The sequence below is a fragment of the Fundulus heteroclitus genome, unplaced genomic scaffold (assembly GCF_011125445.2).
Source record: "Fundulus heteroclitus isolate FHET01 unplaced genomic scaffold, MU-UCD_Fhet_4.1 scaffold_90, whole genome shotgun sequence".
In the NCBI taxonomy this organism is placed as follows: Eukaryota; Metazoa; Chordata; class Actinopteri; order Cyprinodontiformes; family Fundulidae; genus Fundulus; species Fundulus heteroclitus.
In genome coordinates this window covers 779,887-806,673 of record NW_023397362.1, presented here as the reverse complement: position 1 = coordinate 806,673, position 26,787 = coordinate 779,887, and the positions used below count along the sequence as shown (strand labels likewise).

The 26,787-nt window shown below is 37.4% G+C and overlaps 2 protein-coding genes across 2 annotated transcripts; both read right to left on the bottom strand.

The window, feature by feature from the left end:
• Nucleotides 1-1,407: 1,407 nt before the first annotated feature.
• cept1b (choline/ethanolamine phosphotransferase 1b) lies at nt 1,408-18,736 on the bottom strand. The gene is made up of 10 exons (XM_012881332.3): nt 18,527-18,736; nt 17,133-17,412; nt 15,606-15,780; nt 13,111-13,258; nt 11,895-12,036; nt 10,089-10,173; nt 9,675-9,806; nt 7,341-7,499; nt 6,354-6,479; nt 1,408-4,729 (listed from the first exon to the last, which is right to left on the bottom strand). The coding sequence occupies exons 2-10, from the start codon at nt 17,321-17,323 to the stop codon at nt 4,607-4,609; spliced, it is 1,281 nt and encodes a 426-aa protein (XP_012736786.2). The 5' UTR covers nt 17,324-17,412; nt 18,527-18,736; the 3' UTR covers nt 1,408-4,606.
• A 4,049-nt stretch (nt 18,737-22,785) lies between these two features.
• pth4 (parathyroid hormone 4) lies at nt 22,786-25,841 on the bottom strand. The gene is made up of 4 exons (XM_036134749.1): nt 25,000-25,841; nt 24,403-24,490; nt 23,557-23,645; nt 22,786-23,109 (listed from the first exon to the last, which is right to left on the bottom strand). The coding sequence occupies exons 1-4, from the start codon at nt 25,203-25,205 to the stop codon at nt 22,833-22,835; spliced, it is 660 nt and encodes a 219-aa protein (XP_035990642.1). The 5' UTR covers nt 25,206-25,841; the 3' UTR covers nt 22,786-22,832.
• Nucleotides 25,842-26,787: the final 946 nt, after the last annotated feature.

Sequence of the window (26,787 nt, the reverse complement as noted above, 5' to 3'; positions counted from 1 at the left end):
ACGATTCTCAATATAGCTCAGCTTGATTAGACTCCAATATCAATATTTATTATTTTCAAATTAATGCTCAAAGTCAATCAATCAACAAAACTAGCCAAATATATTTATGTTCAATGTATTGCACACTGATGTATTAACAGGGAAACAGGTTCAATGCATTTAATGTATCACAGAAACCAAATATGTGCCCAAATGTCTGATTTTAGGGACAAAGGTGGTTCTGAAATCCTAGGAGTTGGGAAGTATGTCGATATTGAATGCCAGAATATAGATATTAAATAATTTTTAAAAACATTGATATTAATCTTTTATCGATTTTTATGCACAGCCCTAGAATCTACAGTGTATTAGCGACAGAAAGATACCTTTTGATTTCTCAGCATTCTTATTCTGTTTCTAGTTTAATTGGGGAAATATTTTGCCTGTGAAAGACACCCCTGGCAGCTCCGACGTCACTTAAACAAACAAATGGAAATGGAAGAGTCATAACAAAAAGAGACAACTGTCCAGCAAAAGAAAACTTGGTTATTTATTTAAAAAAAATACTTCACAAGACTTTTGCTGGAGGAACGAAAACAGGGGTGAGAACTTGGACTGGACCGACCAGACTTACAAATCCAGCCACAGGCAGGTAACCGTGGATGAATTTATGTTGAAATGGAGTTTATTGTTGTGTGGTAACCTCCGACTTCTATTAGGCCCCCTTAAATCATCAGCCGCCACTGGACTGGACATAATTAACCGCATGGATGTGCTTTTTAGTCATTTTTAAATAGTCTAATGCAATCTTCTAATTGTCAGAGAAACAGAAATGATTTCAGCTGTAGGCTATAAGCATCAGAATCTGCAAAAATAAACACTACCAATACATCATTTTTTTTCTTTCCCTTTTTCATTTTCTTACACTTTACTGATGGAGGAACTTGTACGATTACCCAACTAAAGTAATTTTACTTCAACAGAAAACTCTCAAATTAGGAACAATGTTCCCTGAGAATCAGCAAGGAGGAACAGCAAGCCCTCCACATTTACATATAATTAGACTTTAATTCTCAAACTGGACAAAAAGATAAAGAAACACGGCTTTCATTTTACAAAATGAGAAAAAAAAATTATATATATCTTGTGTAGCCAAAGACCAGTAAATTGAAGCAGAATGAGGCTTTGATTGAGCCACTAATAATCATCGCCTCTAGACATTCAGGAACCTGTTAAAAAGAGAAGCGATGGGGACAGCTTTAAAACCCTGCAAGAACTATTTAAAGTTTCATCTCGCTTGTATATTTATGACTACTTTTATGATCAAGATGAACATTTTCTTCATCCAACAAAGTCCGTAGCAATAATAAAGAAAAACTAGCAGCGCATAAATTAGACACTTCCAGTGAGACACAATCAGAACCCAGCTTTCAGGTGGAGTATGAAATTTATTTGCATTGTTAGATGAAGCAGAGATTGTCAGGTGATCCAACACATTGTGGTGCACACTGGTGAAATACCTGAGCTTTGCATTCTGGCCAACAGAAGACAAACTTTTCCACAAGCCCCCCCCCCCCCGAGAGCACGGACACACAGTGACAACACGCTCTTCGAGAAAGGCTTCGTTTTGTACAAAGTAATAGAAAACAAATGAGTTCATTAAGGCATTTTTTTTTTTGTCGTTTACTTCACAGATGAGTGGACCTGATGCCAGGAACTATAAGCACACAAGCTGCAGCACTGATGATGCACCCCACAGAGTTGTTATGAAAAGTTGTGTTGAGCTGAGTTTTCAGGTAGAAGTCATACAAAGCCTCTCCAGGTTACAAACTGTACAGTGGAACATTACAACATGCAAAAAATGAGGAATCAGCTCATTTCTCATTTCGTACGCGAGCACTGAGCAAAACAAACAAAAGACAGAAAAATCACATTCTCTGACTGACCTTTCTTAGACGCCCCGTGTATTTCATACCTAACCTGCGACGTGGAGCCCTCAGCTATGACCCAGATCCCTGCAACCTGGTACATCATTAGAAAGCCAAAATAATATATCAAATGGGAAAAGGTTTCATTTGGAGTAAAAGAAACTTTGGGGAATTATAACTGCTAAATGTTCAGTAACGTTTTTTTTTTTTTTTTTTTTGATAATTAAAACACTTCTTTTATCACCTGGTTTATAATCGGGGGAGTTTTGGAGATAATAATCCTAAAATAAAAATATTGGACTTTGTTGACGTTATTTGCCCATTGATTTATTTTTATGTTATTCTTTCAGTGTCCCACAAAAATCTAACGAAACTTTATTTTACCATTAACAGCAAGTCCTTTTATTAAAAACAACTTTATTTGTCATGGCTCAAAAAAAAAAGCCTTCTCTATTAAACGCCAACATTTCCACTTCCAGTTGTATTGCTTCAAAATGTACAAAAAAAAAAAAAAGATTTTTTTTTAATAGGGCCAAAACACATTAAACACACTTCCAAATTAAAGTTTTCCTTTTCAGTTAACCATATGTTTCCAATAATATCTTTAAAAAGTAACTATAATCTGGGTCATTTAACACTTACGTAAAGATATATTCATATATTTGGATAATTAACACCACCACCGACCTGAAACCAGTAAAGAAAACTGAGATACTGCACGTCACTGAGACTCAACACTTGGCATTACTCACGTTATTGAAGGAAACTGTAGAGGCATAGAAACGTACTCTGCAGAAGAAACCTAAATATAAACAGGCACAAAAAAAAAAAAAAATGCATAAGCAGGAAACTATTATCTGGTCTGCATGAATCCAGACCATCATTGGGAAGAAACCCCTCCAGGAGCAGCAATCTTAAACACAGCATCAGTTTGAGGTGAGCGAGCAGCAGCTGCACAGAATAAACAAGCTTCTATAAAACTTGTTCAAGTTCTCATCAGTCGTCACTTTAAAAAAAAGAAAAAAAAAAAGAAAAAGAATGTGAGCCTGCTATTTCACCTCATCTCCTGCGCACTCATCCACATGTGCGCCTGTTCTGCCGCAGCAGATGCGTGTTTAGGGGGGAAACGGTAATATCGACGCGGCTCACACGGGCGATCCAGTTAAAGCTGCTGCACTGAGCGTTCATAGGTCTGGTGAGGCTGTGTGGCTTGCCTGTCCACAAATCCAATGAAAAGACAGATGCAAAAACAAAAAAAAAAAAAAAAGAGGAAGGAAGGAGTGCCAATGGATGAACTAATGAGGATAATTCTGAAATCAAAGCCACGACTCGGCGACATTTGCACATCGTTAACAAACACACCCTCGTTTTAATCCCCTCGTCAAACGAAAACAGTAATAAGGAAATAAGGTGTAAAATAAAAAGGAAGAAGCAGCATAGAAAATTAGGTCAGCTTTAATCAAAATAATGTACCACACCGTAACTACCCAATAGGTGCAAACATCTTAGCAAAAGCAGGCGATAAAAGTGAGACGTGCAGGTATGATTTGGTCTTTTCATGGGATTTCTTTTTTTTTTTTTTTTTGTGGAGGTGCAGCCAGTGAAGTGGCCAGTAACAGGACCAAAACACGTGCTGCTGCAATTAAATCTTAGTCATTAACAGCTCTATATGTGGCACACTACTTGCGTTAGATTATTGTTTAGATCAAAAGGCCACTAATATCTCGAGGCCTCCCATAAATACCGGCAAAACTACAAACATTATTAAAAACAGTCGTCTAACTCAATATAGATCTGTTAGTGAAAATTTCAAACTGCGCCCACTCTTTTCCCCAAAAAATGTGTTTGTTTCTTTTGTAACCAAAACTCAACGTAAAGAACCAACTTTAAAGTGTACAAAAGTAAAAAGAAAAATTTACAGATTTAACCAAGACAGGAGTGGCAGTGAGTATTTTTGCAGTACAAAAAAAAAACAAAATAAAATAACGGCCGGATATGTTACATAATAAAATAAAGTTGCTGCTGTTTCCTCCAAAAACATATTTTGCTGATACAAAATAGCAGCACAGTTTTGATTCATGTGCAGAAGATGAAGTTGCTTTAAGAAAAACAAAAAGAAATCATATACATGAAGACAATTATTTATATATATATATATATATATATATATATATATATATATATATATATATATATATATATATATATATATATATATATATATATATATATATATATATATATATATATAAGCAGGACTTAACTTGAGAAGCACAGACACTGTAACGGTTTCTTATTTACAATAGCAAAAGTTAAAGTTAGGCAAATATTACAAAAATCCTTATCATGAAAAGCAAAAACCTTGATTCGTTTCTTCAACATTTTCTTGCACTTATACAGTTAAAACACATGTAGGTTTCTCTCCTTGGATACGCCGAGTAGCACCTGTACTCCTCTGAAACATTTGCTCTCTGTAACCATGAATTTGTCAGAAATTCAGATTTGCACTGGCGGAAAACAAAAAAAGTGACGGCATTTTTCCAGTATCTTAATGTATGTTATTTGTCCTCACATTCAGTTGGCAGAAGCACATACTTTACACCGGACCGACTCCTGCCTCTTCAGGAGGAAAACCGGGGGAAAGGGGAGATGAGTGCGACTAAGTGGAAGGGACAGAGTCAGTAATGGCTGGCGTGCCCTCAGTGATTAGCTGAACTGGGGACTATGCAAGGCTTGATTTTGAAAACAAAAATGTGAAGATGGGAGGCAATCTGGTTGCAAACACTGACACAGTAGCGCACCAGGTCAAACAAGGAGATGATCTGCAAACGACAGGGAAACGGTCACCATTTTAAAGGATGAATAAGCAAAGTTACGGACACAGTGAATGCACAAGAAAGGCAGCAAGAGACAAAAACTAAGGAGAAACTTCTACCAGGAGAAACAAAAACATCAAAATGACTGAAGTCCTTACGAAACTGTAATTCAAAACTTTACAAAATCTTAACTAAATCATACAGAGTGCCGGTCTAAGATACAGATGTGGGGAAAAAGAAGATTTCCAAGAGTTTGGGGAAAAACTAAGTACATCCCTGCTGGTTCAAAAAGATTTATTCCTTTGATTATCAGCAGGTTATAGCTTCGACAAAAGCAAGTTTGCCTGAATGGGCCGTGAAATAACATCAGGACAAACATCAGAAGCGACTGTAGCAGACCACCAATCTGGGTCTGGGTTGAAAGGTCACATCCAAACTATTTAAATAAAACAGTCAGTAAATTTAGACTTAAGACTAAAGATATTAAGGGTCATCAGTAGGAAGTCTGTTCTCTCTCTAAAGAATTTGATTACTGGTATGACATTACCGTATGTTTCGGACTATAAGATAAATCCTTACATTTTCTCAAAAATTGATGGTGCGCTTTGTATAGAATTACCGTTGTGCTTAATGACTGATTTTATGTGGTGCAATGCGCTCAAAAATCTGTTAAAATGTGTAAGACTTTGGTTAGCAACGAAGCTGCTCCGCTCAATGGATATTCGGAGCATTACGGTACACTGTGTCACAAGTACTGTGAAGGGTAAAACGTCCGCCGAGTCAGCGTGGAGTCCACCAAGCTCACAGTACACCAGAGTATGTGGAAGCCTTTAGGCAGCCTGGAGTACGTGCTAGCAACAATAAACCTACTAATAAAGTTAAGTTTATTTTGGCCTTATGTTAGAAACAGGGCAGTGTAGTCCAACTACTCTGTCCTCCCGACAGAGACGGATAGAGAGCTGTGGACGTGAAGGAGTTCCCAAGAGTTACACACTAGGGAAGAATATTTAGTGGGCCTTATGTGTGGACAAAGACACACAAAGACGCGTTAATTAATTGTCCATGTTCGCCAAATAGCATCTGAATGAAGAACAAGACTTCTGGAACAACGTCCTTTGGCCAGATGAGACCATTGCAAAGATTTTTGTCTAAATTACACACTTTTGGAAGAAAACCAAATAGAGTGCATCTTCACAAACATGTAATATCTATTAATTCCCCTTTTGGTGAACCGCTTAAGGAAGCCGTCTTAAGAAATAACTGCCTGCTAACCATAACAAAGCGAAGTAACGTTGCTGAAGAAATAGCCATCTTCAGCAACAAGTGAGACTGAAAGTTCTCCAGAAAAAAAAAAAAAAAAAAAAAAAAAAAACTTCTTATTGCTGAAACCAGCGGCTGAATCATGGGGTTGTACTTAGTTTTTCTACGCTTACAACCATTAAAAATTTTCTTTTTCCAAAAACTGTACCAAAGTTTCAGTGTCTCAGAAACTAAACTTGTTTTTTATTTGAATGTCGAGTCCCTTAAACATTTTGCTCTCATATTTCATCATTCTGGACCCTTGCCATTGGGCTAATGTCTTCTCATTGTGGTAATGAAATCTAAAACAACACATCAAGCTTGTACTTACCAGTGCAATCCAGAGCACCAGGTACTCATCAATAAAACTATTGAAATACTGATCGAGAAACAGTAATCCCGGCCCCAGGAAGGCTAAATCGTGGAGGTGCATCTCGCTTTTTGTCATATGTGCTACCTGTGAAAAGAATGACATACAAGTTTAGTTAAAATTGTTTCTTCAACCTCTAATAAAAAAATAATAATAATTAACCCAACAATGAACATTTCTATTGCCCAAAGAAGTCTTATGAATGCATGTCAGAGCAAAACCTCGTTTAACCATGTTGGATATGGGAATAAAATGGAATTAATTTGTATTATTGATTTCTATTTAATTAAAAAAAAAAAAAAATTCCATGTACTCACATAATGCTGCTAGCATTAAGTTTACAAGGTGAATAATAACTGATACATTTCCTCTGGTGTACTAACTTTTGGCTCTAGAGGTCGGATAGTGTGCATTTATAAATAGTGTTGCAGCTTTTAGATGTGCATAATGTGACTCCATTAGAGAAATTTAACAAATTTACAACTGGATTCTGCCCACAACTTTATCAAACGGCATATGGAGAGCGTGCCTAAATCATAATCTTTCAGAAATCGTTATTTATTACTGTCCTTTTAAAGTCAAAACGTTTAGCCGTGCCTTCAACTGAGAAGTGTTAAACGTTAAAAGCTAAGATGAAGGTCAGGTCGAACACTTAAAGTTATGACCAGTGTTGCATAATTTACACTTGAAAGTTGTCACTGTTACTTTGAATAAATATCATGTTTTGCAAACTATGAATGCCAGACGTCTAAAACACTTGATAACCTATTAAACCGGTGATGTAGATTTGAATAACGCCACTGCTCTCTGTTCCTACAGAAGGCTGCTCTAAAGCATGATGCTGCCACTACCATGTACTCAAAGCAATGAGAACTGTCAATGCGCTGCCATTCTGTGCTTTGCATGTAGACCGACAAGATAAAAAGTATGCAAACAACCATGACTTACTACTAATTTATTTGTGATTTTGGCCGATACAAAGCCGAACGCCAGGATATAGAGACATGGATGTTTCTCAAAGAGCTGGACGGCAGACTTCTTGTATATCATCACCGCCAAAGCTATTACTGAACCAATATGGAGGACAGGAGAGAGGACGCTGGTTCCCTGGGGACGAAGAGAAACAAAAAATCAGTGTGTGGAAACTAACAGAGGAGTCCTAGTGATCCATTTCAGATCAATTCACACAGACATGAAAGTTGCCCCCGTTGGCCGCTGGTGCCAACATGCACCCTGGTTGACCCAACCACAAAAAAAAACACAGAGCTAGAAACATCTTTCATTTTTTCTGCCAGGTTTATATTCCAATTAATCGCTCTGCCCTGCCTCTCCTTAACTACCTGGTTTAAATCAGGAGGCGGCTGCAGCTGAGTCTTCTGATTTTAATCAGAACGAGACAGCAGCCATATTGTTTGGGTCAACTGGCACCAACAGGACCTGCTGTAATCACCCTTTCCTCCTTCGTGCACGTAAACCAGTATTATGTCAATATATTCACCAGTAAAAATCTGGATGTGACAGCAGATGCTTCCCTTTACAAATGATGGTCAGTTAAACAAAGGGGTAAAATCCTTCTTTTTCCAGTCGAGGCAGGTGTCACAGATAAAACCTAATCTGTCTTAAAGAAACTTTGAAACAATAAATCGATGCTTTTATAACCTTGGGAACTAACTAACTACTTTGTTTCTTCTAGAAATGACTCCTCCTAAATTTCTCCCTCACAACTGGTACGGAAATGCCGGCAGCACATTTGGCGATCCGAGCGTCTGTTCACCGGCTCCCAATTTAATGTTCATTTTATTTAAATCCTTAATAGCTGTGCTCCATTTCATCTGTCAAAACCGCTGCACACACACACGTACCATCTCGCTCTGCCGGGTTAGGAAACCAAGAGAAGATGGAGCTTTTCCTCGTTTAGCTCCACAAAGATGGTCCCTTTATTTACCGTTTTAAAATGACCTTCTCCTCATTCTTTTGAACTTGTACGGTTTGTCTACATTTCATTCTGTTGTATTTTTTTCTTCTTAAGTTTGGTTTCACAGTACAGCACCTTGATCAGCTTTAAAACACTGTACAAATATCAGTGGCGGCTGGTGAAAAAAAATCTTGATGGGGCTGGCCAATAGATTTCCCTGCCTAACCCAGTACATGCATTTAAATTAAAAGTCGGAAAATTACTACGATTCCACAATAAGCATTTAATTAATAAAAACACATTGTTCACAAAGGATTATTTTGGTGTTTTTGTCTGATTAATCCTTTTCACAGACTCATGCCAGAGGGTTTGCATACATTGTACATGTACGTATAATATTACGAAACAAACGTTTACGTCTTGACTTGAATATGTATCCTAATTTTTTATTTATATAATGAGTTAAGTAGAACAATGGCTAGTGCAAAATTAAGTTGTATTTACCGGAGATGAAGTGTAGAAGTGTAGACGGGAGCACAACAAGTCGTAGGCATTGTTTAGATTCCAAAAATAAACTAAAAGTACGCTCTAATTTACCCGTTTTTTCACGCTGGTAAGCGAAAACAGTACTGTTTTGCCGACCACCGTGACCCGGATGTAGCGCGGATGTAGCTCGTGTGCACCCATCACTGTGCAGCTAGGGCTACGACTCCAGGAGCCCCAAAGCCATTCATTTTGGCGATGCTGATTGGCCAAATATTTATAAATCTCCCCTAGCAACAGTATACGATTGGTTATTTCGCTACACTTGTAGGGCTCCTTGAGCAGCAGCCCCAAAAGTGTAGAAGAAGAGAAATTATACGTCTGTTGGTGGAAATGCACTGTTAAATGATAGAGTCAATCAGTAGAAGTGTTTTAATAATTCTTATTACATGTAGCCACGTACTATTAAGTAAAAACTGACAATAATACTTTTAAAATCTCTATTTTGACTTTTCCCCTCCACATCTAGGGAGGGCAGCGCCCGAGCGCCCCCTATGGGCCAGCCGCCACTGACAAATATATAAATTTCGTCATTTGGATAAGACACTAAGATCCAGTTTCACGTTGCTCAGGGCTGACAGAGAGACGGAGACGATGCATATATTTGCATTGGGAGCAGGTGAGATCTGGTTACCAGAGGTCACACAGGATGAATGTGAGCACGCCGGCTCAGAGATGCTGTGTGATCCGAGTCACCCAAGAAAAATGATACCAAGCAAATGCTTCACAAACATCTTGACAAGTAATTCGCTAACAAATCCCACAGCTTCCACTCTTCCGACACAAAAGGATACAATTATAAGCAACAAGGTTTTAATACTCACAGCTATTGTGGATCCATTTTTACCGACACCTCCGGTAAAAATAACTCTGAAGTAATTTGTGCAGGAGAAGATGGCTCCTAGTAAAGTGCAGATGGCGGGAATCATTTTCATCTGGATGTTGAGGACAGGAATCTGCCGATCGAGACAGTCGCACAGTAAACTTACAAACGCCGGTCCAGATTTCAAATCCAGTAGTTTTGTACTTTACAGGCACGCCCAGAGTGGCATCCACAATGATGAACAATGTTAGAGAATGATAAAAGCGCTATCAGGCATTTTTTTTTCCTTTCTTTTTTTAAACAAAACAACAATGTTAGAGCAGTGTTACATTTCTATTACAATTATAAAGATTACCACAACATATTTACAGCTTTATAAGAATTATCAGCAAGAATTAAAACCATTCAAAATTACCAGTGACTGCCAAAAAGCAGATCCTCCCACGGCGGCCAGCAAATACATGATTATAATGAAGATTTGCACCTCAGTCACATCAATGCTGAGCGGGAGGAGAAAGCAGAGAATTCACAGTGAAGTTTAGTAAACGTCTACCAGCACATCAAAATTCCTGCAACCTTCCTCCACAACACACAACTGGACACCGAGCCATCCTGGATGGTTTCGATGTCTAACTTTGGGGGTTTTTTTCTACACGTTTTTGCTTTAAAGTGACTCCGTGCGGGACGGCGGCCGTTGTGGAGGCAGGCAGCAGCGAGCCATGCAGGCAGCAGCCAGGAAGTTTACCATCACGTTCCACAGGGAGGGACCGACAGCGGCTGTGAGCATCTGTGATCCTGCTAGACAGAGCTGCACCTCTGTTATGTCAAATCTACACACAGGACACGTTACATTTACTCCACCTCAAACTGCACACCTTACTGCTATAAGCCGATGAAAGGATTAATATCAAAGTATTACTGGTTGATCCACTTCCTAAGACTCGTTGACAAGTCGCCAACAACACCTTGTTCCTGGGCACATCCTTTTTTTTTTTTTTTGCGTTGTTTTTCCACATAAAGAAGGTCGTCTTTCTAGCAACCCACATTTTTAGACCAAGTTCATTCTGCCGAGCTTGTACGTTAATCGCTTCTGGCAAAATTTTGGAATCACATAATCAGGCCCAAGGTTCTCACAAAAAGCTGCAGACGAGCAGCAAAAGAAGTAAAGTCAAGAGAAAAGAAATTATTCAGGTTTTTTTTTAGCAATTCACAAAGAAGCTTTGAAGCAATTGTCATTTAAAAAAAATAATTTCAGATATAAAAGCCTTTTTAAAAAGCATGATTAGTAGTTTTTCACTGATTTTAGTACAACTTTACCTTCTGGCTGAGTGATGCCAACTGTATACAGTAATATTAAAACTTCACACAGAAGGCTAAACTGTTGGTATGAAGGTAGAAAGTACAGCAGCAACATCTAACAACATAATTTGCCTATGGCTGCATACTCACTACCTACCCATCATGCTGCTGCTTCAAGTGTGTAGAAAGGAAACAACTTTTATGGCCAAGAATCGTAAAGAAAACGGGGCCAACTAGAAAGTCAGTGCACTGCAAAAAGGGAACTAAATGTAAGTAAAGATTTCTTGAAATGAGTATATTATCCTTGATTTGAGGAGCTAAATAAGACTATTTGCCAATGGAATAAGATTTTTGCCTTTAAAATAGGAACAATTCATCTCGAAAATAAGATAATTAGACATCCTGCACTTGAACTAAGACGATGGAGATGAATTGTTCCTATTTTAAGTGCAAAAATCGTATTCCATTGGAAAATAGTCTTATTTACCTGCTCTAATCAAGGAAAAATACAATGATTTCAAGAAAATTTCACTTACTTTTAATTCCCTTTTTGCAGTGTGTGCAGTATAACATTGATAACTGTGATCTTAATCTCTCTACAAATCAATATATTAACGGCTTTGTTAACACCGCACCAGTCACAAGGCTCTTAACTTTGTTTTTGTGACACTGCTGAACCTCGTCTGCTTAAAATAAGCAATTTCTGAGTGAAAGGAGACGTTTTTGTTCTGCTCTGCTAATAAAATTCAAATGCGTCTGCAGAAATAAAAAAAATAAAAAACATTTTTAAAGCAGAAAACAAGCTCAAATTGATTTGTCACCAATGACTGGTCTGAAATAAGCCCGGAGAGAATCAGTGCTGTCCTCACACACGGGTCAGGCGGACACAGGACCGATTTGTTTTCAGTATTTCCTGACTTACATGCCGAAGCGCAGCGTTCCCGACACGTAGGTTTGCCAGTGGGCACAGTAGAACATGAACATCCCGGCAAAGCAGCAGAAGAACATCCAGTCTGGGTTGGTGCCCAGCTGCACTGCTATACTGGTTCCCAACACCACGAACACTGCGAGGATCAAACACAAGTGCAGACACCGTTAGCATGGGTACCGGTGCACCCTGCTCGCTATGAGCAGTCAAGGTGAGACCGACTGCGGTGGAATAAGGCGATGAGGGGTCAGGGTGTTGGTCCGCTGAGCTCCAGCAGAAGCAGTGACACAGACGGAAAGAGATATGTGCGACGCAGAGGTCTCAAACGTCAATGTGCGTCTGCGTCAACACACCTGACTCAAACATGAGCCTGCTGGTGAGGCAGTTTTAGCTGGTTGGTTCAGGCGTGTAGGACAGGGGACAACTAGACACTGGTCCTACCACACCACTGGTGTAGTGGAAGGTCAGCGCTGGAAAACATGCTGTTATGCTCATAGACAGGAATTATAGCACTAGTCAGCACACACTGATACTGTGGCAAGTGTAATTCAGTCTTACCGTATTTTTCAGACTATAAGGTGAACATAAAATCCTTAAATCTTCTCAAAAATTTATGGTGCGCCTTATTTATCATTAAAGTTGTGCTTAGTGACTGATTTTATGTCGTGCAATGCACTGAAAAATCTGTTAAAACGTGTAAGTAAGACCTTGGTTGGCAGCGAAGCCGCTCCGCTTAACGGATATTCAGAGCATTACAATACACTGCGTCACTACCTGAATAGGACCCCTGAGCTGTCTACAAGACTGCCTGACTGTAATGTTCAAACCAGAAGTGCATTCATGTAAAGGCCCCCACATTCTCCACCAGTCCACCAAGCGCACAGTACACCTGAATATGTTGGAGCCTTTAAGCAGCATGTAGTACGCGCTAGCAACAATAAACCTAGTAAGTTAATTCTATATAAAAGTTATGTTTATTTTGGTTTATGTTAGAAACAGGCCAGTGTAGTCCAACTACTCTGTCCTCCTAACAGACGGATAGAGAGCTGTGGACGTGAAGGAGTGACATTACACACATGGGAAGAATATTTTGTGCGCCTTATGGTCCGTAAAATACGGTAATTACCAGCGGGAACTACTGCAACACCAGACTGATGTTTTCGCTTACAGTTGTACAAAAAAAAGAAACTACAGGCATCAACTAAACCACCTGTAGAGAGGGAGTCACAGCCATGGTCAAACAGCTCGCCCAGGGGAGAGCTGCTATTGGTGCGTCGGGCCTGCTTCCCATCAATGGCATCCAAAGACTGGTAGATAAAAAGACCCACTGCACACAACAGGTATGCCCAGAGAGGAGCCTGAAAAAACACAAACAGGAAGAAAAGGTCATCAAAATTAGCATTTTTATTACAAAAAGTGATGCCTAATTACCAGAAACCAAAGGATAATCAGCAGAAACTATATATAAAAAAACACACTTAAAGTTTAGTTAATCAAAATCACTGCAAAACATTTTTAACTTTCAGTTAAGAGTCTACAAGGCGCTGTACACCATCCCAAATATAAACCAGCAGGTTGCTCCCTCTTGTCAAGATAAACTGTTTGGTCGTAAAGTGGAGAAAAATAGATTATCTGAAGAAAAATGTGACAAAATGTTAATTAACTGATACATATAATTAGCAAAAGAATAAGAGCTGGTAAGGAAAACGGGGACAGAGGATGTGATGAGGATCTTTTTGTTAGTTTATATAGAACTGCTTGTTTTGATGCAGGAATTTAACTTGCAGAGGAAAAACGTTCAAGACAGGAATTAAACTAAGAACAAACTTCTCACTACACTAACGACCATTTCCTGAGCCTCCTTAGCACTTCTCTGTCAAAGTATCCTCAGAGTAAAGCTTTGGGTCCACCACAGCCTTTTTTACCTTTACTCTCTTCAACATTTCCAGGGGCCATAACCAAAATCCATTTCTTACACGTTACAAAAACACTAATGAATAATATCTGACACAATAATGTCACTGAAATAATACGAGTGCACAATTAGTTTAACTACCAGCTTCATGAAACGGTGCTCAACAGTGAGGGAATCAACTTCATCTAATGGTTGTGTCAGATGAACAACCCCTGGGGGGGAGAGGGTTGACCCACTACAATCATCTGCAGGTCCTGCATATGGACGCTGAGCCCCCCTTCACCATCTTTAGTTTTCCTTCTGACGTTTTATAAGTAGAAACAAGAGTCCCCCTTGTTTCAGGACATTTTGTACTCACAATAATTATTTTTGCTCTTTGCTTAATTTCATACGATTAGTGAGTTACAGTAATCCCTTATGGGAGAAGACCGAGTTAGATGGAGACAAATGACTCGCTGTGGCGACCCCTGAAAGGGAAAAGCAGATAGGAGAAATAATCGCCTTTAACCTTATTGGAGATTGGCAATTACGAATCATTTACTGTAGAAAAGAAGACTTTGTGATAAAAACTGGTTATAACTGTGATAATAATGAGAAACTAATTGACAAGAATTGAAAACAAAACCCCAGAAACAAACAGGAGGACTGCAACTGTTAACTTTTTTTCCACTGATGGCCACTGAATGCAACTGTTGTAGTGAAGAAGTTTCTTTGATAATATGCACGTTCTAATATTTGAGTAGTAGTTGTTCTTCTGTGAGGCTCTGACTATTTATTGATATTTTTACAGCAAAAACACTGAATCTGAAAGACTTCTGAATCAACACTTTTACTCTCACCAAAATAAATGAATTTTATTAAAACATTTTATCCCGTTGTCTACAGTAGGGGAAGGTAGGACTGGGTGACACACTGCAAAAAGAGAACTAAAAATAAGTAACATTTTCAAATGAGTTCATTTGCCCTTGATTTGAGCCAGTAAATAAGATTATTTGCCAATGGAATGAGTATTTTTACCCCTAAAATAAGATAATTAGACATCCTGCACTTGAAATAAGATGAGGGAGATTAGCTGTTCCTATTTTAAGTGCAAAAATCTTATTCCATTGGCAAATAGTCTTATTTACCTGCTTAAATCAAGTTAAAATAGTTTAATTTCAAGAATAAATGTCTTATTTTTAAGTCTATTTTTGCAGTGCATGGTCTAGAATCAGTATCACAATATACTGAGTGGTTTACCTCGGTGACGATAAATGGACGATAACACTAACTTAACGTAACTCAGCGTCTTAAAGGAACATGAGGACAGCCTACCTATACCTTGAAACATTAGTTTTACTTACTTTTTTCTTAATACTGAAAATACTGACATGGGCAAAATAACGTAAATTCCAGTACCGGTAATTTTTCGGTGTATCGCTCAGGTCTGTGGGAAGCTGCCAGAATTCTGTCTGTTCAGGAAGTTGGTTATGTGACATTTTTGAAACGAGCAAACAAAAAAAGACTTATCTTCTGGAAACAGAAAAGTCCAAAAACTTAAGTTTACATTATCTGTTAAAAAAAAAAGCAGAAAAAAAAAAGAAAAGCATTTGAACATTTTTTAGCTTTGATGCTGATTAACTGGATGATAAAACCTCATTAACAGTTTCTCACCACTTTAATATTCTGATTTTTTCGTTAATTGATTTTATTTTTATTTATTTTTGCTTTTTCTGCATTTCCTAATTGCATCTTCCAGAATTATTTTGGTAGCAATGACGGGTTAGTGGAATAAATGTTTTCTAACCAACCTGCTCGGTGGCAGTAGGGCAGTAGTAGACAAGCACGAGGGTGGTGAAGACATTGGTGGCCAGGCCTACGATGGTGATGAGGTTGGGGGCAATCCAGGAAGGGACCTGTCCCACCAACCACTCCCAGTACCGCTGCATCAGAGGCTCCAGTAGCGAGCGGCCAGCACTGCTGTACCTGCAGAGGCAGAAAATAACCAGGTGAGGTGCTGAGGATTTCTCCAAATACTAGAGCCAGAAATGATGGTGTTGAACGAATGATCAATTTACCACTCAGCCGATGACGCATATCTATTGATAAATATGTGCCTCATCCGCTCATATTATATAAACTTATATTTCTTTACTTTGTGTAATAAATAAAATCTTTAATTTGTTTTAAGTTAGTAGTATATGGTGTGCCGGAAGAGTTGTAAAAAACGGTTGGTATGAATCATTTATACATACATGTCAGACCAGACATACTTGTTCTGCTAAAAACAAAAATACTAAAACCGGAGCTTAACATAAGGGAGCCGGACTCTTATTTAAAGGAGCCATAATCATTGCCCTTTATCACTTGGGTGAGGTTAAGTAAACACTACAGTACAAATGCAAACCTGAGTAAAGTAACTGGGAACAAGCCACGTGCTGCGCTCGAGCTAAATTCTCTCCAAATCCCCAGGGCTTCACTGTCAATCTGTTCTTAAATGTTTTCTATATAGTAATTAAATGATTTAAGCACAGCTTGAACATCTTTAGCTTCTTTATTGCTGAAGTAGGTGAGGTAATAAGCTTGGTTCTTTCCGACATGGCAGCGACTATAAACATTAACTACCGGAGATACACCAACAAAACACGCGTATACAAACATTTTGTCCCCTTCCATTTAGCAGGCTATCTAAAAAAATTAAATTAAATTTAAATTAGTATAACTAATTTAAAACTACTTTAATGATGATGTGCCTAAATGGAGACCGGCCTCTAAATCCAACATTACTAGTACGTGGAAACAAAGGGGTTGAGTCGAGTCATTGTTTCGAAATTCAATCAACCTCATAGTAGACGCATATGCTATTTGAAAAGCTGCATGAAAAGTTAAAGACCGCCAAATATGGCTCAATAGTATTAAAAACATCATCTGCCAAATGTCCTTGTTACAGGCTTGAAATATAGTCAATTTAGTACAACAGAAGAGAGCTTAAAATACACTGTTGAACTGCTAGGGAAGCTTATGCAATTAGGGTAGAGTTAAAATCACTAATAATTATCTATTGTATGTTAAATTCCTTAAAATATGTTTCAAAACAAAACCAAATTGGATAAAAGCAGTGATGTCTAAAGCTGCACTTAGTATTTGTACATTTTTTGATGTAATTACAAAATAGATACTACCACTTTAGAGAGTTAATACAGGATGCAGTACAATGGTGTCCACAGTCAGTCTTCAAAGGCCAGCTGGATCACGCGTTTTGAGAAGAGACAAATCTAAAACATGCGGGACACCGGCTACTGAGAACTTGAGTTGGACACCCCTGATGTAGTGTTTACCTATGCTCTTCCAGTCTCTTAAGCTGGTGCCGAGACAGCGGTGGAGAAGGAAGCTCGATCAGCCTCCGCAGCACTCCAGGAGATAGCCAGCAGGCCGCCTCCATGCCCATGCCTTGCCCCAAGTCCTTGTCCCGGCAAAGGCCTCGGCGAGAACGCAGCCCCCCAACGTGCTGGTGCCCCGTTGTGCTCATGGAGCCCTGCTGGCCTGATCCCTGATGGCTCTGCCTCTGCCACTGTCCCGCCTGGAGGGCTGAAGGTCTACAGAGTGGCTGGATGAATTCTGGGTGGGGGGAAGAAATCAAACAAGTTTGCAAGATTACAAGACTGCCCTCTTCTTTTTACTCAACTCAAAAAGTGCAATAACATACATGTTTTAGGTTGATATATTTACACAAAAAAAACTTTTATCTTAGTTTTGATGCACGTAATAAACAATGAAAACAACCTTTGTGTGACCTGCTGATCAGACAGAAACTGGATGATTTTGATCTCTTATTGACCGAGGCATCTCTACCTCAGCTCAGTTTAGGGTACAGAAAATACAACATTTATTGTGACATTTTGGACAAGAAAAAAAAAAAAAAAAAAACAGTATTTCCTCACCAGTTCAGCTAAGGAAAGAAAAAAAGTCACATGAAACAATCAGTTAATAAGCATTAGGTTTTACACTGGTCTTAATGTGCTGAAAGAGGCCCTGGGAAAAAAAATACACATAAAAACTCTGCTAATTGCTAATTGTTAAAACAATACTAGTTACAATCTAATGTTGAAATCGCAAGCATCACAACTCATTAACTCATTAATCACATACAAGTCCCCTGGTTCATTCTTCATCTAAATATCCTGAGTGTTGGACAGAAGTATTTTGGTGTTAAATATAAATGTCCTCGGACACAGCAGGACACGGTGACCCTTGAGAATCCTGTCACATGTCTCTCTGTCCCTGATCAATCAAGTCAGCGTGGACCATCCAAACAAGTCAAAACACAACGTGTCATGTTGCGCTCTACTGTTACACTGTCGCTTCCAGCGAAAGTTACTCAGCACGCTTATTATAACTATAAGAACCCAAGGCTATTCATTTACGACGTGTATTTGCGGCTCTAGTATACTCACTTAACTGTAAACAACACAGAAACTGATGACAAATCATCTCCGACACAGCGAACATGGTTCTGAGTAGCGTGTTTTCCTTTAGCTTGGTTCAAACGGACCAATCGCAAAGTAACCAAACCCCCAACCCCGTTTTAACGTTTTCTCGGCTCTTCGTGATTATGTGAGCAAAAAATGGCATTACAGCTTTTGGTGCGGGAAAGTGGTGCTGACAGGGAGCAGCTTTGGCTAACCTGACTAGCTAAGCCAAATCCAGCTAACGAATGCTAACACCGACTGACCTGCCGATTAAAGGACGAAAGCCGCGGACTGTCCAAGGGTCAGCTATGAAGCTTCAGTCCAAAAGCCACTTTCTCCTGGTAGTGTCCGCTCTGCTTCACCGTTTTTGGCTTAGAACACAAGAGCAGCGTCTGCAGCTGTAGGGAAATAACCACGACCCGGTGTCCCAGCACCTACTTGACTCGGTGAGCTAATTATCGTTAGCCATCGCGGAAATCTCGCGACGTTTAATTCAGTCGGGGAGAAAGTTATCCAGAACTGGGTCTCCCAGGCAACCAGTTAGTGACGCACCCTCCGCTCTCGTTTGATCAAGTGAATAATAATAATAATAATAATAATAATAATAATAATAATAATAATAATAATAATAATAATAATAATAATAATAATAATACTTATTATTATTATTATTATTAATAATAATAATAATAATAATAATAATAATAACGGAGTAATATGTGCAAAATAAACACATTAAGGTAAATTAAATGGTAAATTTGCACAAATTTTCCAAATTTATCAGCTTATTTCCCTCAGACAACCCTCAGACAACTGATATACCTGCATTAACCTGCTCCCCTCATACCTCTGTGAGTACATTCAACCAAGAGCAGCTGGACTGTATTCTCTACGTTCTCAAGAGTCTCTGCTTCTGTCTGTACCTAATATCCGCACTGAAGCTGGAAAGACAGCTTTTCAGTACTCTGCCCCCACAGCATGGAACAATCTTCAGAAAGACTGGAAGTTGAAGGATTTGATTCCGATCGGACATTTTAAACAATTGCTCAAAAGTTTGGAAATGAGATCTATGGTTTGTAACTGTTTTATGAAATTGTAATTTAGATAGATGTTATTGTAAACTGTAATGTAATTTGTAATGTAATCTTTTGCCACTATCTTGGCCAGGACTCCCTTGAAAAAGAGATTGTTAATCTCAATGGGACTTTTCCTGGTTAAATAAAGGAATAATAATAAAATTAACAATGTCATTTCTACATCGTTAGAAGCTCTACGCTTCTCCAGGAGTGAATGCTGCTTGTCGGGACTTTGAAGCAATCAACTTATATAGCAAATTTTTTACCAATCTGTATAATATGATTTATTTTGACTTTGTAAAGTGCCTCGAGATGACATGTTTCATGAATTGGCGCTATATAAATACAATTGAATTGAATTGAATTGAATTGAATTGAATTGAATTAAGTTTGAACCAAACTTGGTCTAGACGTAAAAGCAATTATCAGAAGGGAGTCCGAAATAAAACAAAAAATGACGATATGGCTAAATCACAAAACTGGTTTTCTCCTGGGGATTCAACAACTCCTCAGCGTAGAACAATTTCTCAAGAAACCTTGTTTATTCTGAAGACAGCTTCCTCTCATGAAACAGTTTTTTTTTTGTATCCAGTCTCAAACAAAATATTTGTATTTTTGCTTTTCCAAAATTTTGTGACAGAGAAAGTTTTACTTTAACAGCTTAGCAAAAATAAAAATAATAAAAGAAAAGCAGTTTTAGTTGATCAACCAAAAAAGATCATAGTGTGCTGATATGTATTTTAATAGAAATGCTCATAGGTAAAACTACAGAGGGGTTCCTTTATACATGCTTGCAGAAAATTGGTGTGGTATTTTGCGCAATTGAACAGTCACTATTGCACTGTTTTCATATTTTATCAGATTACTTTTGGTGCCGACTCAACTTCTGTTTACATAAATCATCATTAAACAACCCTATTATTACATCTTGAAAGGGAAGCAATAGAAGTATGAGAAATTATAAGGAAAAGGTAAAAACTTTTTTATGTTACAACCTTTGTAATCTAATTCAGATTAAAATTCAATAGTTTTGGGCAAAATAAAAATGTAGCACAATAGAAATATTTCCACTTGCATGTTCACATTATGTACCATTAATTGGAAAGGTTGTTCTATGCCTTAAAAACATAAAATAATATCTGTAAAATGTTATCTGTACATATAGAGAGGAATGGAAGGGTTTTTGTAAATTTTTATTTATTTATTTATATATTTTTTTTCTCTTCAAAATTTTTATTGTGAATGTAATGTAACATGCTTCTTTATGTATCTATTTATTGTCTTATAATAGAATTTTTATAGTAGTGTGTTATGTGCGAATGCAGTGTGACGCATAGTTTGGACTATGTTGCAGCCAGTGTCTGTAACCCAAATCAAATTTCCTTTGGGACAATAAAGTTAATCTAATCTAATAATAAGAATTTAACATGTCAGTGGTTTTCTAGGTAATTATATTTTTGAGAAAGTTATCGACAGGAAATTCACACCAGATATCACTAAGAACCCAATTAATCCACACATGCAAAGAAATTCACAGAAATAGATCCATAAATGAAGTTGTAAATAACAAAGTGGAATGGCACAAGGAGTAAGAAGTGAACCCACTTAGGAAAATGTATTGTTTTACTCAGTAGAAAAGCCTCTTGTGGCAACGAACATTTCCAAATGTCCTTTATGGAGTAACTGCTGCATGATTTGCTCAAATGTGATTCTGACCCATTCTTCCACACAAACACAGTTCAATTTTGGTCTCGTCTGGTCAGATACACTCTCGGTATTTGACTGACACGTCCAAACTAGCAAACATTCAACACATTTCAGTATGCATTTTCATGCAATGTTCATGCATAGAGGAAATGTTAAATTAATGCATTACTGATTATATAATTATTAATATTATTATATAATATTATATTATTATTCTTTTGACTCCACTGTATTTTTATTTACAGTATGTCTCTTTTCACTTTATGACACATATCTGATTAACATATATTTTTTTGTGTGTGGGGGGATTACTTGGGTTTTTACAAAGATATTGTGTAGATTCCTTTACAGAGTTCCCATGTAAAGTTTGTTGACAGAGAAACATATTCACTTGTTCAATACCTATTTTTCCCTCTGTAATGAAACAGATGACTTAACTTTTAACATTAATAAAGAAGGTTGTTTCTTAAAACTTGGTTAAAGCTTTTTATAGGAAAACATCAGTTTTACAAAATAATTGTCTTTAAATAAAACCGTCCTACTTGAAGCTGTCTGTTCTGTTCACTTTACCTCAGCATTTGGAAAAACATCCATCAAAATATTACAGAGGTGCTGAAGGGGCTTACTCATTATCCTGCATGTTGCCAGCGAATTTAAATAATTTCATGAGTTTAACATGCCTCATTTAACATGAAGAATAACGGGAATTACAGGGGACAGCGTTCAAGTTTTCTGTAAGCACTGGACAGAGACGGGTGTGCAAAACTAACAGAATGTGCTGATATCAACAGCTGAAAGGTGTGCTGGTAGTGGGCAATACAACGATGCCGCTGTTGACATCATTAATATATCCGCTGCAGCTGCTATTAAGGTACATTTTGATAATAATTATTACTTCATCATTTTACATATTAACCCAGACATTTGGGTTATGTGGTCATATGTTTGATGTAATTTGTTGAAGTCAGAAAAGCAAAAATTTCTTTTGGGTTTTGAAAGAAAAACTGAGATTATATATTCAACTTTTGTTTTAATTTGACAAAACCACCAATAAAACAAAAACCACTGTTGTGGATGGATTTCCTTTTGCATGTAATTTGGCAGGATTTCAGTAGTTTCTTGAGGCAGCGTTAAAAAAAACAACTATACAAAAAGCGTTAGAGGGTATAGCGCTCAAAAGCAAAACTTCCTTCATTTTCAGGTATTTTCAAAGGTAGTTTTAATTACCTATAAAGTTTGGGGTCAACCAAAACCCAAAACAAAGACACATTTTATTAATCGACTGAGTTGCAAAATGGAAATAGAAAATATATTTAAGACAAGGTAAAAAAGTAATGATTTGTACTTGAAATAATAAATCTCCTTTAAACTTTGCTTTGATCAAGAATCCTCACTTTGCAGCAATTACAGCCTTGCAAACCTTTGGCATTCCAGCTGTGATTTTGTTGAGGTAATCTGAAGAGAATCCGAGTTGGATTTGTTTAATGGCCATACGGTCAAGCTGCTCCAACAACGTCTCAATATGGTGGAGATCTGGTGACGGTGCTGGCCACGCCATTATAGACAGAATACCCCACTGAGGAAGTCTAGAGGGTATTTCTGATTACGTTGATGTTATTCCAACTAAAGAAAAAGTGATTTTTATTAAAAATATGAGAACATTTCTAAGTGACCCTAAATATTTGAGTGGTAGTGTATGTCTTTATATATATAGAGAGAAAAGAGAGCAAACAACACACTGAATCTGTCTGTATATTTTATTTTACGTTTCTGCATTTGTGTGGCATTAGGGCTCTTCATCCAGGAGATGATTCAAGTGGGGATAAAAGAAGTCTCTCAGCATATTCTGGACCGGAGCAGGTTGGGGGCTCTCTTTAGCTGGGTTCAGGACTGGATTCAGAGGAGAGTTGAGGAGCTTTGAAGGAGTGAAAGCAGCCACAGCGGAGCGGGTCTGCGCCGTGTGAAGACCCTCGATAGCGCTGGAAAGCCAAATGTGCCTTTTTAGGCTCTGGATGCTTCGACCACGATCGTGCATCAACTGGTGTTCAGTCACTGCTCGACGGCTGCAGGGAGACCGAACACAAGTTAGAAAACGTTTCGGGAAAGCACATCTCTTTCCAAACATATGTTGGGATCCATCTAAACACTTTCTATTCACCTTAGGTGGATGCAAAAAAAATAAAACGGTTGAATGCTATGCTTGAAAAATCCATGTTTATTTCAATTATTCACTGAAAACAAATTTGAAATAAACAATACACAATCAGGCGAAGGAAGTCCATCTACGTACAAAGAAATGTCACTTCTTGAAAAAGATTGAAAGTAATGCATGGAGTAAGATGGACAACAGAACTTACTGTTTAAAATTAAGAAGAGATTCTGGATTAATGAATTCAGTTAAAATTATTTAAAATCAATTATATTGTTTTATTAACATATTTATCTTTAATTTCTCTTTAGACAAAATAGCTATTTTAGCATACAGGCATAAAAGCGAATTTGGCTCTTACCTTTCATTCTGTTGACAATGGCCAGTTGGAAAGATGACAAGAACCATCACAGCAAACAACTGCACAGGCCGGTGGGAGAGCTGCATTTTCTGAATCAGAAAAAAAAAAAGATACATGTAAAAGAAGTGGCAGAAAATCACATCTAGAGAGTATGGCATCTGTTTATTTAGTCAGATTTACTCTTAAACTCTTTCACTGGGAATCCCAGTTAGTGATTAGAGGAATAACTATATGGCAATATGCAAATCCTGAGTCATAGGTTCCTCCTATGACAATTCATTGTCACAAAGCAAAGTCATTTGACCTTCAGTGTTAAAAATTTCACAAAATCATAATTTACTTAACTGGTTTAACATTTTGCTAAACAAAATTGCTACAACTGTGTCAGATTATTATTCTATAATATAATGAATTCTGCATACATTTTTAGCAATACTTACTATTACACTTTTACACAATTCTTGATCTGAGGAAAAATTTCAATTGGCGGGTCATTAATAGTTTAAATTTAAAAGTATACTTTCTAAATTTGCATTATAAAACTTAAAATTGTGTGAGAAAAAAAATAAAAGACACACAATGTTAAAGGTAAATGCAGGGAAACAAACATCTGCACTGATTTGAGAAAGAAAAAAAGTTAAATACAAATAAAAATTATCTCCAAATATATATATATATATATATATATATATATATATATATATATATATATATATATATATTGTTATGCCTTCACTTTTACATTAACACAGTTTCAGAATATTGATTCTAGGTTTACACTCACATAAAAAAGTACAAATAGATAAAATAAATTTGAAGAACACACAAAGATTAATTGGTACTTACATTTCCTCTCTGAGTGAAAACCGCTCCTCTGATGTTAAAACTCTTAACTGAGATCTGATTCGACCCTTCAGACCTTTTATAAAGCCCCCTGACACACACATACATAGGCACACATTTTGTTTAGCCCACCCACACAGAAAAAAGAAATACAAATTTAAAATAGGACACTTGATTTTGAAATGAACAAACGTCAGCAGCATCATCTCTAACATGTGACTTTTGTCCGGAGAGATAAAACGTCAAAGCCTTTTAGGCTTATTTGTATTAACATAATCCCAAACAGACCCCTGTCCCTCAGAGCCTCGGCTCAATCACATGTGTTCTTTATTTAATCAGGTGCTATGGAAAGAACGATCGAATTAAACTGAGGGATCAGGATTCCTCTATTTTGTAACCTAATCCTCCACATTCCTTTTTTTAAGAGACCCTGGCACCTGAGGAAAAAAGACAAATTTAGAGAAGGGTTGAATGGTTTTATTGATGCGGTGGACAAAGAGACCCTGAATGAGTCAGCGCAGATTAGCTAAACCTCAACAAAGTGTGCGGAGCTTCGGGTTCAAACTTTTCCAAACACTCTGTAGTTAAAATGTTTGCTACCTGGAGCTCTTCACCAGCTCCTTGACTTCAACGACCCCAACATTTAATGAACCTAAATGGACCGAAGTCTCCGGTTGCCATGGCACCTCCACAGCCACCAATAGAAACACAGTCGTCCTGACAACATCTTCCAGGAGAAGGTTCTTTCTCCGTGAGGAATGTTGGCTCCCATCTGAAGCTCGTGGGCAGAAGGATGGAAGAGGCATGACATGGTTCAGATCATTAGGGAAGGAATCCAAAAAAAAATAAAAATAATAAATTGCATGGACAGAGCAGTAAAAAAGTGTAAAGTGATGAAAAAAGGATGCTTCGTTCAAGTCTGGCAGATGGAAAAAAAAAATCTAATGTAAAACTGTGCAGCGATATTATCTGGTGTGCTTACAGCACAGTGAAAAAAAGATTACCCTCCCCATAGATACATTGTATTGCTTTTTCCATCCTAATTAAATATTTCAAATAATTAAACCTATTTTAATATCAAATAAACAGATTCTGAGTTAATAAAAAAAATGTTTCCCAGTGATATCGTTTATCGAGGAAAAAAGGCTATCAAATCTAAGTGGCCCTTTGTGTAGAAGTCCTTCCCCCTTAAACCTAATAGCTTAAAGCAACAACTGCAATTAACTTTTGTAATAACTGGCAACGAGTCTTTTACATCACATTGGGGACTCTTGACCCTTTTTTTATTCAGGATTATGTTAATTAAGCCACATTCAAAGGTTTTCATGTTTGAGATCATGTGCCAGCATAGAAATTGAAATTTATGTCTAGACTTTGACTAGGCCTAAACCTCTATTTTGATTTTTGTAAGTTATTCAGGGGTGAAATTGCATGTATTTTTTTTAATCCTACCCAGATTAAATTAGTCTGACATTAAGGTTTGTTTGATGATTTGAAACATTTGGGGCCTGGCAGAAAAACAAAACTATAGGAAATCTATGTTTGGGCAAATAATTTTTAGAGCATTGTACTTTGAATAAAGGTTGTAGAATATGGAACCGCCATGAAGGAGAAAAATAGGAAACAGGTAAGGGTATTGGATGAAATAGAGGATTTACAGTGTTGGTGTACCAGAGGAAGAGGCCAGAAATACTCTTTTAATTGCACTGATAAAGAATAAAGAAGAAGGAAGCTGGTTAACCTGTCTGCCAGAGCAGAAGTTTGCTGCATTATATTAACATTTTGCTTCTAAAATTTTACACCTGTTGATTTGGAGAAAACAAAACATATTAACATGTGTGGAACTTGGGCTATTAATTGAGTACTCGGTTAAAAAAAAAAATGCCTGCAAGGTTAACTGGCAACTTTGAATAAGGACGAACGTTTCACATGACCCTGAAAAAGATAAAGCTACAATTAAAAATAAATGAACAAATTCCTGGCAGCTATTCAGTATTCCCACCCCACCAGATGATTATTATTTGTTAGAATGTTTGAGTATTTTAAAAACATGCGGTTCCCACTCACACCATTGGCGCTGTGTTTATGACTACGTCTGTTGTTACACTGGGGTGTTCATTTCCTCGAGTGAACTTTTTGGCATCAACACTGACTTGAAGGCAAAAATGAATGACGTCAAAATATGAGGTTCAAAAATGATTAAGCTGATATTGAATTTGAATGCTAGATTCTTTCTAGACTGCCAGATTTTATCACACAACTTTTATTTATGTTGAACATTTAATATGAATTGTGAAAGAAATGTATTTCTGGAGAATCTGGCATAAAAACTGTTGTTACTGAGAATCAATATTGTATGGCCCAGTCTAGTGGGCCATACAATCTAGT